This window comes from Taurulus bubalis (genome assembly GCF_910589615.1).
Source record: "Taurulus bubalis genome assembly, chromosome: 9".
NCBI classification, from domain to species: Eukaryota; Metazoa; Chordata; class Actinopteri; order Perciformes; family Cottidae; genus Taurulus; species Taurulus bubalis.
In genome coordinates this window covers 2,249,809-2,264,550 of record NC_136597.1, presented here as the reverse complement: position 1 = coordinate 2,264,550, position 14,742 = coordinate 2,249,809, and the positions used below count along the sequence as shown (strand labels likewise).

Genomic DNA, 14,742 nt, shown 5'->3' with positions numbered 1-14,742 from the left:
TCAGCTAGATCATTAACTATGAAAGAAACTAAGCTGTGACAGACGTAATAAAGTCAAATATTGCTTTGCTAAATAGAGACTTCATTGCCTCTCAGTGGCTGTGTGTGGTTATTCCTCTCTTAATGCTCATGGCTGCAAGCTATGGCCGTCTTTACAGGCCAATGAGTTTACTACATTATAGTCAATCCTCATCTATTCTTCTGAGACGCTGCATGCTGGTCCTGGTCTGTCTCCAGCGATGAGATGCGATGCTGACAGGAAATGCACTAACTGACTCTCTCTGGAGCTCGATGAGAAGATTGACACCAATGTGAAGCCAGTTAGCTTAGCTTAGCATACGTCTTTGCCAGAAGAGCGAAACCGCTAGCTCGGCTCACTTACAATGATTAAAAACAGGAAGTAGAAGTAGCTAATCGGGCAAGAGCAGCATTTCTGACTGATATCAAACAATAAATTATCTCGTATGCAGAGACAAACGCCAGTCAGTTCTTTATTTATTTATTTTATTTGTGATTTTTGTAAATTTGGGAATTACTCAGCCAGACCGAGCGGCCCTCATTTCAATAATATAAACAAGTATAATGGAAATGTTTGCATAAAAATCCCACCACCAGAGGACTGACACACAATAAAACCACAGAGACCCGGAGGCCTTTTTCCTCACAGCCGACATCTTGACAGCAGGACACGTGTAAAGAAAGGAAATGAATTCAGGTTCCTGGTATCCGGCTCAGTATTCATACACCTGTGCTTTTGATGTCAAAGCACCTGCTGTGAAAAAAAGGCATATTTACATACAATCCCGCATGAAATAACGGCCTTCCGCTTGGCTTTCACTGGAGCGCTCCTCTGCCGTCCCGTCCAGAAGAAGGAAAACACTTCATGTGCAATACGCTCTGATCATGCCACATCACTGTGACATCAGCCTCTGATCAAGCCGCCGGCGAATCCGTGATGAGATTCACGGTGACTTTCCCTCAGACTCTGGCCTACGGCCCCCTCGGCAGTAGGATTTTCCCAGGATTCATCAGGTTCCTCGGGTCGAGGGCGTCCTTGAGACGCTGCATGAGCTGGACCGCCACGGGTCCCATCTCTTCACACAGCAGCGCTCGCTTCCCTAAGCCCACGCCGTGCTCCCCTGTGCACGTCCCGTCCATGGCCAGGGCTCGCCTGAGGGGGACAACGATCACACGTTAGTGATCCCACACCATCCTGGGCTAGGGCAGTGGCTCTCTAACCTTTTCTGTCACGCCCCACTTTGGAGGAGGAACAATGTTCGCGCCCCACCGCCCCAACAACATTGTAACCAAATGGTCCAACTTTTTGTGACTCCTCCCTCCGTGCTTTTTCAAATAACAGAATAAAGAAAGATTAAATCCTTTTCAAGTAAACCAGATCGCTCCATCAGACAGAAACTAATAACATGTGCAATCACTTTGTTAAAATATTGCAAATAAAGTTCTATCTGTGCAAAAAAGAACATATTTGGCGAAAAAATGACCTATTGTGGCTTCAAATAACCTGTTTTGCACTAAATATCTTTTCAAGATAATAACAATAACGTTCAACATGTGAAAACAGAATGAGTGAGATGTGTGAGCATCAGGTTGTTTCAGTATTAGTGGAGCAGTGAGCTGCTTTCCTCTACACATTTGTTTTAAAGCAAGGTTGTAGATTTGATACGGCTCTCAATTAATGCTCAATGTTGAGCTAAGATCTGTTTTCTGTTTTGGACGCAAGAGCAGAAAAGATCTCACGGAGGCTTTTGGCAAAACAGCAAGAAGCGTAGCCTGTTAACGGCGTAAGCTAAACATTTCCATGAAAGTACAGGCATTTCAGCATTTCTCCATGTATTTATTAATGATGTTTTATGTCTGTGTACTTTGTACTTTTGTACTATGTAAAGGTCGCCGGTTCGATCCCTGGTCTCCATCGTTTCATGTTGTGTCCTTGAGCAAGACACTGCTCCTTAATGACTAAGGATGGTAACATGCAGAGAATAATTGGGATTAATAAAGGATTGTTTATAAAAATTTAAAAAAAGGAAATCAATTTATATTTTAAGAATCTGCATCTCCCCCCTGCGCCCCACCTGCAATACCTCCGCGCCCCACTAGAGGGTCGCGCCCCACAGATTGAGGACCACAGTGTTAGGGAGAAGAGAAAGGAGCTGACAGTGAAGGAAGCAGGGAGCAGAGCGGCCCGTCGGCCGGCTGAAGCAAACTGGACGGTCTGTGCAGGGCGGCCATGTTTGTGAACCGGAACCAAATGGAATTACAGCGGGTCACAAACAGAGAGCATCAGGGGGCGAGAGGTTCTGATTACCTGGCCAGTCTCTCCACGAAGAGGTGGACCCTGTGCAGCTCCTCCGGGTCGCCGGGGTCCACCACCATCAGACAGTGGAAGTTACCGTCGCCCACGTGACCCACGATGGGACCTGGAGGCACAGCAGACAGCAGCACACTCGTTACGCAGCACCGGCTAAATCTGACCTCCATCCTTTCTCTCATCAGGAGGCTATGGAAGCCCTGAGAGGCTTTTCTTTCTGTGTGCATGATGTTATTTTTTGTTTTTTTGCTAAGATATTCTTCTTTATTTCATTCTTGAAACAGGTGAGAAATGCTTTGGTGAACCATTTGTGTTCTGGCTCAAACTAAATACATTAAAATAATAGCTATGGAAAGCTAGCATCCCACACTACCTGCTCAACATGGAGTGCTGTGATGTTATTGGGTCGCCACACATATGAGACATGCCCACAATAAATGGTTCACACAAACATATCGTTCTCTGCAGCGCACTCACCCGTCAGCCGGTTCTCCATCAGGTCCTCCTTCGTCTCCACCAGGATTTGAGGCAGGCGAGACAGAGGGACACACACATCTGTGGCGTAAGCCTGTGGGGAGCGCACACGCGCACACACACACACACACACACACACACACACACACACACACACACACACACACACACACACACACACACACACACACACACACACACACACATGCTAACTTATGTCACTTTTGGGGACGTCACACAGACTTACTTTCATTTCCTGGAGACATACCTTAAGCTTAACTCTAACCACAGCAGAGTCTTATCCTAACCTAACCCTCAACTTAACCAAACTAAACTTCCCAATTGGACAAGGCTTTTGTCCCCGATTGGGCGAGCCGTCAGAAATGTGTCCATGAAGGTGGAGTTGGTAGTAAAATGTAGCCTTTATCCCTGAACCTGCTCTGTATACTCCTGGAAAAGTCATGGAATTTTAAAATGGTTATTTCCAGGCCTGGAAAAGTCCTTGAAAAAAAATAAAATCTCAAAAGTTTAGTAAAAGTCATGTAAATGTGTTATATTCATGTGTTCATAACGTTCATTTACGCTGAGTTTGAAATAATGAATATGCTTTTAAAAGAAAGACTCAAAATATAAGCAGGCATACATACAGGCATCTATATAAATGTTTATTCTTTTAATCAAACTATTGTCTCATTCATTTGAGTCATTTAAGGTTTACTGTATGCTTTGTATTCTATTGTTAGTTTAAATACTACATTTACTCACTTTTTACTGTTTACACCCAGACTTCACTAAATGTTTGTCATGACATTTGGTTTAAAGTCATGAATCCACTGGTCAGGATGTGTGTGAACCCTGATACTCATCAAACTAGCATACCGTGTTATTGTTACCCCCGTCATGCTTTAAGGGTTGTTGGGTATGTCCTTTACCTTGCAGCCCGGTCTGAGAGCCAGACTGGCGTACCAGGCGTCGTGCCGGGCTTTCCACAGTCGCTCCCGTGTCTCTGCATCTTTAGCCCACTGAAACCCCGAACCGCCGTTACTCTGAGTGATGTCCTCTGTGGAAACACACACACAGACAGACACACAATGTTTTTCGTTTGTGCAAAACCCCCGTGAACCGTACGACTTTTATTCGTCCGGGAATCCGCGATGATTTGCCCACGCACACACCGGCCGTGTTGACCTGCTCCTCCAGGCTTCCCTCGGAGCCGTGGAACTCCAGGAACAGACTCGGGGTCACGGTGTAGGACAGAGAGCTGAACCGGTTGCACGCGTCCATCATCACGTCGTCCAGGAACTCTGAGGCGCGACACACAGACAACACAGACAAACGTCAGTGTGACGAGTCCAAACCATTCCTGGGACTTCTGTCACTGATTCTATTTGCAGAGCTCCATTCTCTCTGTGCATCTCAGAAATATAAAAAACTACGAAAGCTCCTCTTCCTCGATGTCTTTGTGGCCACCAGCACAGTGGAAGTAGGGATGGATCAAATCCCTCTTTCATTACCCTGCAGTGCATCAATGTGTCGGCCATGTCCTGTCTTGACGGAAACTTCATGATCTCTGCATACATGGTTGATTAACTTAATTGAAATTGCTACAATACCGTAAACCTTGTGAGAAGAAACCGATGGTCCGCCCACATTTCTGAATCGGACACTGTTTTGGCATGAAATAAGGAATTGTTTTCATTTTTGAACCAAACGACACAGTTTTTTGACTGAAACTCCTTCCTAACATGCCAATGCTTTGTTGGATTGTGATTTTTGTCCTAATCTTTCCAAAAAGGTGTCTTATTAGTATGTGGGTTGTTGTTAAGGCCCTGAACCATACAGTTTGAAAAACTCGAGGACCGCTCAAGGAGGCATTTTTGGGGAATCTGGCTCATATTATGCTGGATGTTCATAGTTATGATAAACATATGATATAAAAGTGATTTTTTTTTCATATAAAATAACACAAGTAATAACACAGGTATTCTAACTCATTTGGGGTTCATGCGACTACTTGAACACGGGGAACAAGAGGTACAGAAGGCTTTTAGCCCCCATATTTGGGTGCTATGGGGCTCAGAAGGTTATTAAATATGTCAAATGACAATGACTTGTTTTACAGATCCAAAGTTCCTCCCGGGGTTTAAAACGTTTGACACGAGCCTCATCAGGCATCTTGAGCGTTGCCTTGACCGCAGCTAGAGGTGGCCGGCGGAGGAGACCTCGGGTCAAAGGGTGCGATGTTTCATCACCTAAACCCCGTGGCTCCCTGTAACCATGACGTGATGATGTGCGGCGCCTCCTCACCGATGCGAGCGACGGGCACCCCCGATTGCAGGATCTGCACCGTGCTGTCGACAGCCGCCTGGACGGAGGGGAAGGAGCACACGGCCGACACCGTGGCTTCCGGGACGCCGTACAGGCGCAAGGTCGTCTTGGTGATGATCCCCAGGGTGCCCTCTGAGCCCACGAACAGGTTGGTCAGGTTGTAGCCTGCCGCCGTCTTCCTACACGTCCACAACGACAAGAGAGGCGGTGAGTTCACGAGGCGTTGTCCCACATTGGCAGAGGCTCAAAGGCCGATGCGTACCTGGGACGCCGGCCCATCCCGGCCGTGTGAAGGACGCTCCCGTCAGCCAGCACGACCTCCAGGTTCAAGACGTTTTCCCTCATGGTTCCGTAACGCACGGCATTGGTGCCGGACGCACTGGTGGCCGCCATGCCACACAGAGACGCGTCGGCCCCGGGGTCTGAGACGGCAAGAGAACACGGCGTTTGAAAAGTTATCCACAATAATCCTGTCACACTTCTTAAAACCCGTTTAACCCCGCTTGAGCCACAGACATTTTTCTCAAAAAGTGCCGAATGGTTTGCATCCCCATACCGAATACAGAATATCTCCTCAACCACAAGGGCTATTTGAATCATTTCAAAAAGGTATAATATACAGAAAACACTTGTGGAACTAGGTAAGAGGTTCAGTATATGTGTTACTTCCGAAAAAGAAAACACTTCCAGGATGTATTTCCTCTTTTTAATTATGCATATTATCGCTTTGGTTTCTACTATAAAATAGCAATATGTGTTAACAGTATCTCTGCAAAGTGAAGTATTTTTAGTAATTAATTTAGTGCACATAACACATAACTTTCTTCCTGGACCTTGAACGCCTCTGGTTCCACAACAGAGGGACTCTGCTCAAGCAGATGCACCAATACATACCAAGCAAGGCTTTGTGGAATATCGTTTCATCCATGAGTAAGTAATATTTAAGTTTTTTGGCTGGAAAGTGGTTGGTATCTTGCTGAGGCTTTGTCTGACAGTGGTTTGGGCGCAATTTGCGGATTCCGTAGGTCGTAAGCTTTCCAGAAAGGTGCGCTAATCATGTGTGGCATCAAGCTAGGGATATAAAAAATTAGATTTCCATAACTTGGGGAGCTCTCTCGAGTCACTTTCGAGTCCTCTCAAGTAATATTTATGATGTATGTTAATATTTATGGTTGATTTGTGTTATAAACCTGTAAAATGGACTTATCTGCTCTTGTAAGGCCAGGCTGTGCAGTTTTTTTTTTTGCTATGTCACATCAGTAGCTTTGGTATCGATTCATGGGAGTACGAGGACTTGGAGAGTGAGGAAGACCTCCTGATGAAGAATTCTGCCCCCATTTTGGGGGGCTGCTGGGGTTTTAAGAACGATTTTGAGAAAATATCCAATTGCATTTATTTGATATTGCAAATGCGATTTGCGATAAAATAGAGAGTGATAATTTAATCACTATTCTCATTTTCATTGAAAAACATTTCAATTATTGTGTAATTTGTATTTTTCATTAGTCTGTAGAACATTACGCAGTGCCCGACGTAAAATTCTAAATTGAACAAAAATATTAGTGTGCTCGGTCTAGGAGTAAAATAAAAATATCAAATATACTCAGTGTGCTTGTACTGTAGTAAAAGACTACATTGCGCACATATTTCTCACATAATATCTTTAAGCTGCCAGCATTCCTCTCTTCTGCGTTTTGATCTCCCGCTCCCTCTTACAGGCACAAATAGAGAAAACATGGAAATAGTGCTATGCCTAGAAATATGGAGAATATATATTGCTTCCATGGGCTCTCAACATGGTGACGGCTGAGCCGGCAGCGTGCAGCTAACGGCGCAGACAGAGCTAACGGTGTTTGTGTGAGGGCACATAGACATATGCTAAGCTCTGAACATCCAACGTGTCCCTTCGGGGCTTAAGATCACCGGCCGCTGGATGTATGCGTCTCAATGACTTTACTGTCAGCTAGAAATCGATAAAAGAAAGTTTATTTGTTGCATAACGGCACATCTTAGAAACATTTTCCCACGTCCTCTGTGACTGAGGAAGAAGGACGAGTGAAATGATCTCCCTCTGTGTCAGCTTCCTGCCATCACCCAGACTCACTCAGCCTTGCAAAGATGAGGAAGACAAATCTGACATTTCCACCTTTTTACTCCCACAGAAGAAGACAGAATGCTCTCGGCGGAAAGGAGACCTGCATCGATTCACATTCGTCCTCGCTGGACGCCAGAATGGAAACCATTCATCTTGCGGAGGGAGGAGGGCCCTTCATGCGACTAACCGTCGGGGACACGGAGGGAAAGATTGATGCTGCTGGCGTCCGGGGCCGAGCGGCCCGGCTGGAGCGCTGCCAGCCGGTCACCGAGGGCAATGCTGAGGAAGCTGCATGTCACCGCGGGACACCGGGGAGCGATGAGCCCCGATGCCCAATCCAACCTGATGATCAGACGCATTGCAGTCCGGCTTCACTTGCTGCGATCACTGCGATCGTGTCGGCGGATTTCTCATTGGGGGTTGCGTTGATTTCCTTCTAACCAATCAGAGGCAGGTCACATGTCCACCCTGTCGTGTCCTGTCGCTCGCTAAATCAACGTCTTTCACAACTGTTATTTGTAAACGATAGCTTACAACCTTACGCATCGGTCACATACACTTGCGTTGACATTTTTATGTTGCTATTACTTAATATGATTGAATTGTATCGATATAGCTCACTATTGCGATGTCTTTTTCAACCATAGAAATTAATTGAATAAAAATGAAAAATGTATCGATACTAGTCGTGGACATATCGATACACTTTTCATTTTTATTCAATTAATTTCAGTTTATTTTGTGTAGCCCAAAATCACAAATTACAAATTTGCCTCGGAAGGCTTTACAATCTGTACACATAAGACATGCCTGTATCGATATCTGGTTTTAATGGATTTTAAATGTCCTTTAAATTGCCATGAATCCCTGTGTTTGTGTGTGTGTGTGTGTGTGTGTGTGTGTGTGTGTGTGTGTGTGTGTGTGTGTGTGTGTGTGTGTCAAACCTCCTCCTCTTCTCTCCTACCACTAGATGTCGCTGCCCATTTCCTCCCGGGCTGTCACATGATCCGGTCAATATCATGAATGATAAATGGACTGTACTTGTATCTCTCTTTTCTAGTCTTGACCACTCAGAGCTCTTTAACACTACCTGTGATGGGAGGAGCTACAACGCAAGGTGCTACCTGTCCATCAGAACTATCTAATCATTCACTCATTCACACATGCAGGGGGGAACTTCAGGGTTAAGTGTTTTGCCCAAAGATACATCGACATGGACTAGCTGAGCCGGGGATCGAACCGCCGATCATCAGTCTCCTCGATGGCGTCTCACAAGCAAGCGTCCGTTTACTGTGGAGCCGCTCCTGAGCTCCTGAACTGAGTTCTAGTCTGAGGGACTATGTACACATACCTTAGTGTTGTGTTTCAGCTCTATTTTGTCATTTTCAGTAAAATAATTGCAATATTTATCGTATAATATAGTGTTGTATTGCAATATATCACATTGTGACACGTGTATCGCGATACTTATTGTATCGTGGGGTGCTTGCCAATACACAGCCCTAAAGACAACATGGTTCAGGTTATTGGTAGCTGCTGTCTCACATCAATGGATCAAGCAAGCCGACGGTCTCGGGCCACTCAGGCAGATGTTTCATTTTTTTCCACTGGGATATATTAAACATATGGAAGCCCCGTTTCCAAGCGTGACTGTTGACGTTTTAGCTCAACAAATAATATCATTGCTATTATTTGTTGAGCTAAAACGTCAACAGTTACGTTTGCATATTGTTTGCCTGGTTAGACCGGCGAGGGGATGAAGAGACCTGTGCAGATAACAGGAAGGATAAAGACAGCGTCACTGAAGCGCATGCACACTTTCTATCTCATAATTGACTTTTTATCTCATAATGTTCGACTTTATTATCTCATAATTGACTTTTTATCTCATAATTTCAACTTTATTGTCTCATGATTATTACTTTTTCTCTCATAATTTCGACTCTATTATCTCATAATTTCAACTTCAATGTCTCATAATTCCGATTTTTTAATCTCATAATTTCGACTTTATTATCTCAAAATTATGACTTTTTATCTCATACATTTTTTGGCGGATACGGGCTTTCGTATTCACTTGCTGTGAAAGGTCTTGGTTTTAAGCGGCGGGGTGACCGGGCCTTCCCGGGGTTCTGCTCACTGACCGACAGGAAACCACAGGCCGGTGCCCCGCAGGTAGGCGTTCAGGGCCTTCCGGGTCACACCGGGCTCGACCGTCACGTCGAAGTCCTCCTGGTGGAGATCCAGAACCTGATCCATGTTCCTCAGACTGAAGCACACGCCGCCCTGCCGGCCGCAGAAACACACGTGTAGACACGCGGTACATGCAAGCAACCACACACACACACACACACACACACACACACACACACACACACACACACACACACACACACACACACACACACACACAAAGTTCACTGATGCTTCTTGTTATTGAGAATGAGAGGTTGCTCACTGACAGTTTGCTATATTTATTGTTAATTCAAATGTAATATTCTTGTTTTGTTATTTTACTCATTTGCTACATGTTCGAAGTAAATGAATAAATTTATGTAAAAATGAAAAGATGCTTGTCACGGTTGTGTATGACTGGATACAAAGTAATGTTTAACCTGTGCAAGAATGGTGCGTCACTTTAAATGTTGCCGCTGCAAGGAATTGTGGGGCATTATTTCCTTTGGTAAAGGAAGGTCCAGTGTTTCCTATGCTGAAGGAGCTAAGAAAGGAAGCATTGAAGCTCCTTTCCTCAGCATTTAGAGAACGACATGACACACACACACACACACACACACACACACACCTTGACTGCGCTGACCCCTCCCTCCAGGCCAGTCCCGGTGCCAAAGGGGATGATGGGAAGGCGGTGGCGGCTGCAGATCTTGGCCAGGGCGCTGACCTCCTCCACACAGCGGGGAAACAGCACCACATCTGGAGGGCAACATCTGCACAGCAGCAAAAGCAAAAGCAACGCTCACTCCCCGTTCTCCATATTTGTCCGCGACACAGATCCTCCGTTACTACTGCTCGTAGGGAACCGTCTTGCTCATGAGCGATGGCCCTTTAAGGGAGCATTGACCTGCTGGCTACCGGACTACTGGTGGCCTGATGGAGGTCCAAGTGAGGACACGGGGTGATGTGAAGGGTGAAAAGGCCCTCAGCTCCTTACAGCTGTACGTATCAGTGTTTCTGGAGAAACAAAGCAGTGTTTTCATATAAACAAGGGGTGACTGTGTGACGCAAGAAGAGGTCCTTCACAGAGAAGTATCCAACTCTACAGTTTCACTTTACACTCTGGAACTTTGAAGTGGTTTCCCTCCATAGGGCCTTAAACCCTGAACCCTCAGGGACACCACTTGAAATGAGAGCCGGTGTGAAAGGGCTCGAAATCTTTTATCACGTCATTTGATTTGATGGTTTGGGGCCATAGAGGGTGGATAAGAAGTGCATGTAGTCATGGTGACATCACCCACTGGAGTGTGGGGTGAGGTTCTGAAGCCTCGATGTCGCCGTCTCCATCTTCCCTTTTTACCACCGGTGACCTGAAATGACCATATTTGGAATGCGGAGGAGTGACGTAGTGATGCCGATTACGGCTCAGCAACCTGTCAATCACAGTAAGCCCCGCCCTAAACCCCATCCCCTGCGTTATGGTCTGTTTGACTCTAAATGACCATAATTTACTAAATGAACATCATGCTGTATTGAAGAAGACTTGAAACTAGAGATTGAGACATAAACTCATGTTTACAATGTTTACTGAGGGAATACATCAAGAGAAGTAGAGTCATTTATATAGACTTCTATACAACCAGAGGAGTGACCCAGTGACCCAGGAGTGGTGGTCAGGAGAGAGAATGCAGCTTTAACACATGAAGGATAGACTTCTATACAACCAGAGGAGTCACCCCCTGGTGGTCAGGAGAGAGAATGCAGCTTTAACACATGAAGCGTATACTTCTATACAACCAGAGGAGTCACCCCTGGTGGTCATGAGAGAGAATGCAGCTTTAACACATGAAGCGCAGACTTCTATACAAACAGAGGAGTCACCCCTGGTGGTCAGGAGAGAGAATGCAGCTTTAACACATGAAGCGTATACTTCTATACAACCAGAGGAGTCACCCCTGGTGGTCATGAGAGAGAATGCAGCTTTAACACATGAAGCGCAGACTTCTATACAACCAGAGGAGTCACCCCTGGTGGTCAGGAGAGAGAATGCAGCTTTAACACATGAAGCATAGACTTCTATACAACCAGAGGAGTCGCCCCCTGGTGGTCAGGAGAGAGAATGCAACAGAACCAGAGGTTGCTGTCTGTTTAGGACGATGAAAAATGAAAAGGTTTTCACTGTAACTATGTAATAGTCCAACGGTACAGAACCAGCACTGCACCCCCGAGCTCCCAGAGTTCATAGCAGAGTTTCCGACGGTGTATTGCCAAACTCCGATAATTTAGTGTGTAGGGTGTGTGCGTTAAGGCGTGTGTAGTGGGGAGAAAGAGTGTGTGTGTGTGTGTCGGTCACCATGAGGTCAGCAGTAATGTAGCTGTGAAAGCAGCGGGACAGCGTGTGGACAGAATAAATAAACCGAGCGTGTGTGTCCTGCTCGCTTAACCCTGAAGTGAGCAACAACTTAAGGAGGGCTGACTTTAAAGTGGACCAGCTGTTCTTGTTTCAGATAGCTCTATCCGTTTAGCTCGATCCGCTTAGCTCTATCCGTTTAGCTCTATCCGTTTAGCTCGATCCGCTTAGCTCGATCCGTTTAGCTCGATCCGTTTAGCTCGATCCGTTTAGCTCGATCCGTTTAGCTTTATCGCAGACATGCAGACTTATGGAAAGGGTTCATAAAGGGCTCAGAATGTCTGCAGAAAGCCCTCATGGTGAGCTCTAGAAAACCCTGAAGCTTTTGTTGCATTCTGTAATATTTCTAGGATTGTTTTTGTGTTGTGCATATTAGTGAGAACACCCTTATGATACCTTATTATGAGTGCGTGTCTGCGTGGGACGGACTGACCTGTGGACGGACTCGTCTTTGCCGTGTTGCTCTCTGACCGCTTTTCCCAATGAGACACCGTCCTCGCCACATATAGACCTGAATGCAGACAGAGCGCTGTCCAGAACGCCAGTCTGTGCAGAGAGAGGGATGGAGAGAGGGGGAGAGAGAGAGAGAGAGAGAGAGAGACAGAGAGAGAGAGAGGGAGAAAGAGAGAGAGGGGGAGAGAGAGGGAGGAAGAGATGGAACATGTCACACGCTAATAGAACAGTACAATGAAAACGGGATTCATCTCGGAGGAGAGAGGACATGTCAAACCGTCTAAACCACAGACTGAAGTCACCGGGATGTCACCTGTTAGTTTGTGGACTGTCATTTTGAAGCCGTCGCCATCTTGTTTGTTTTTTTGCAACAAAAAGTGCAAGCCACCGCTGATAAAGACACTTTTAGGCAACATAAATGTTACCAATGAACTTTTATGAAAACACACCGTGAAAGTTCTGAGACAAAAAACACGGACAACGCTGCCCCGCCCTAAAGCGTCCCCTGATTTATGGTCTGTTTGACTCTAAATGACCATAATTTACGAAATGAACATCATGCTGTATTGAAGAAGACTTGAAACTAGAGATTGAGACATAAACTCATGTTTACAATGTTTACTGAGGGAATACATCAAGAGAAGTAGAGTCATTTATATAGACTTCTATACAACCAGAGGAGTCACCTCCTAGTGGTCAGGAGAGAGAATGCAGCTTTAACACATGAAGCATAGACTTCTATACAACCAGCGGAGTCGCCTCCTGGTGGTCAGTAGAGAAACTGCAGCTTTAAGGTGTATTTGCATTGACTTCACTTTTCAGACCAGGGGGTTGCCACCTGGTTGTCCTAAAAGGTGGGTTGCTCTTGTAGCCCTCTGCTCCAGCTGCAGAGCGTGACCTTTTATTAACCTTGTAGTCCAGGCAAACTAACTTTTGAAACGGGGAAAAAATGCAACAGAATTTATTTTGGCACAGATGTCGTCTATGAAGTCTCCTGAATAACGTACTAAAAGTCCTAAGAAATTACTGCTGCGGAAATAGATTAAATATGCAAAAGTCCAAGATGGCCGCCATAAATCTATAATATCTCCACTATCACAAGAGATATTTGAATTATTTAAAATTCATTTATACGGTTGGACATAAGGAATCAATAAGAATAGGTTACGACTTGATTGGATGCAATGGTAATGGACAAAAATCCAATATGGCCACCAAAAATCCATATCCTATCATATATTTGCGTGCAAATCTTCACCAATCACCAGTTTGCTATACTTCCAGTATTTAATACTGAAATATATATATAATAATAATAATAATAATAATAATAATAATAATAATAATAATAATACATTTAATTTATATAGTGCTTTTCCAGATGCTCAAAGATGCTTGACAGACAAAACATGAAACACAATTCAACAACACTGCTGAACGCACGTTGGTGAATCCAGGGGGCGGGGCCACAACACACAAGAAAGCGCGTGCACGAGTAAACACCAGAGCAACACAACTTTTAACGGCACCAGGAGTTTGCTCGCTCACGTGACGTTACTTGAGAGAGCAAACTACAAAGGAACGCGCCGCAGCCATGACAACAGGGGACGCTGGCTGAAGACCACTGCGTCATTACGTCACGTGCTTAGTTAGCGCCGTCACTCGGGTTCCTCACTGGGTTTATTCATTAACGCGAGCTAACGAGCTAGCGGCTGGGCTAACGCGGCTCTGCCGCCGGACTCACCCCGGCGGTGCCTTCTGTGTTGACGCTGCGGCGCGGCAGGAGGCAGCGGCGGCGGCAGAGCAGCCGGCGGCTCGGCGTCAAGCGCAGCAACATGTCAGACCTGTCACCGAACTACGTCACGGACTGGCTGAGCGCTGAACGGCGCTGTCTATGGTAAACATCTGGCAACTTCCGGTTAATTATTTTCAGAATAAAACCAAATTAACAAAGATTTGAAGCCTAATTTCAAACAACTATACAAAACATGCTTATTCATGCTTTATTTATTTATTTTAGTAAAAGTAGAAAAAACATATAGGTATCAAAATGTGCTTAAAGTACCAAAAGTAAAATTATTAATTACACAGAATGGCCAATTTCATAGTGTTATGTATTTGATATGAGTACACTATAGTTAGTGATGCATTATTGTTCATCACTTAAACGTTGCAGCTGGTATTACAGACTGTAAATAAGACTGTATTTGCTTTATACACTGCTGGGTATCTTAACCTACAATAATACATCATGATTTATTTGTTATATGTTATATTTTTGCATAAATAATCTGATTAAAGTTTGCACGTAACTCAAGTTGTCGTGTAAATGCACTGAAGTAAAAAGTACTATATTTGCCTCTGAAATGTAGACACACATACGTTGAAATATTTAGAGATCCAAATTCATGGTATGACAAAGTTATTACTTCTTGTAGTAATGCAATGTAATGACAGGCATCAATAAATTCAAGATTTAGTT

General features: G+C 44.9%; 1 protein-coding gene across 1 annotated transcript; it reads right to left on the bottom strand.

The window, feature by feature from the left end:
- Positions 1 to 517: 517 nt before the first annotated feature.
- On the bottom strand, positions 518 to 14,110 carry ldhd (lactate dehydrogenase D). The gene is made up of 11 exons (XM_079224339.1): positions 14,005 to 14,110; positions 12,241 to 12,353; positions 10,029 to 10,170; positions 9,370 to 9,511; positions 5,393 to 5,552; positions 5,110 to 5,309; positions 3,978 to 4,106; positions 3,735 to 3,862; positions 2,806 to 2,896; positions 2,326 to 2,437; positions 518 to 1,170 (listed from the first exon to the last, which is right to left on the bottom strand). The coding sequence occupies exons 1-11, from the start codon at positions 14,095 to 14,097 to the stop codon at positions 990 to 992; spliced, it is 1,491 nt and encodes a 496-aa protein (XP_079080465.1). The 5' UTR covers positions 14,098 to 14,110; the 3' UTR covers positions 518 to 989.
- Positions 14,111 to 14,742: the final 632 nt, after the last annotated feature.

What these genes read in the sequence shown, in the direction of transcription:
- ldhd (XM_079224339.1), bottom strand. Translation starts at nt 14,097, where the DNA reads ATGTTGCTGCGCTTGACGCCGAGCCGCCGGCTGCTCTGCCGCCGCCGC. An exon ending in CTCTCAGACCGGGCTGCAAG is followed by an intron (nt 2,897 to 3,734) that starts GTAAAGGACATA and finishes CGCTCCCCACAG; the next exon opens with GCTTACGCCACAGATGTGTG. An exon ending in GATGGAGAACCGGCTGACGG is followed by an intron (nt 2,438 to 2,805) that starts GTGAGTGCGCTG and finishes CTGTGCCTCCAG; the next exon opens with GTCCCATCGTGGGTCACGTG.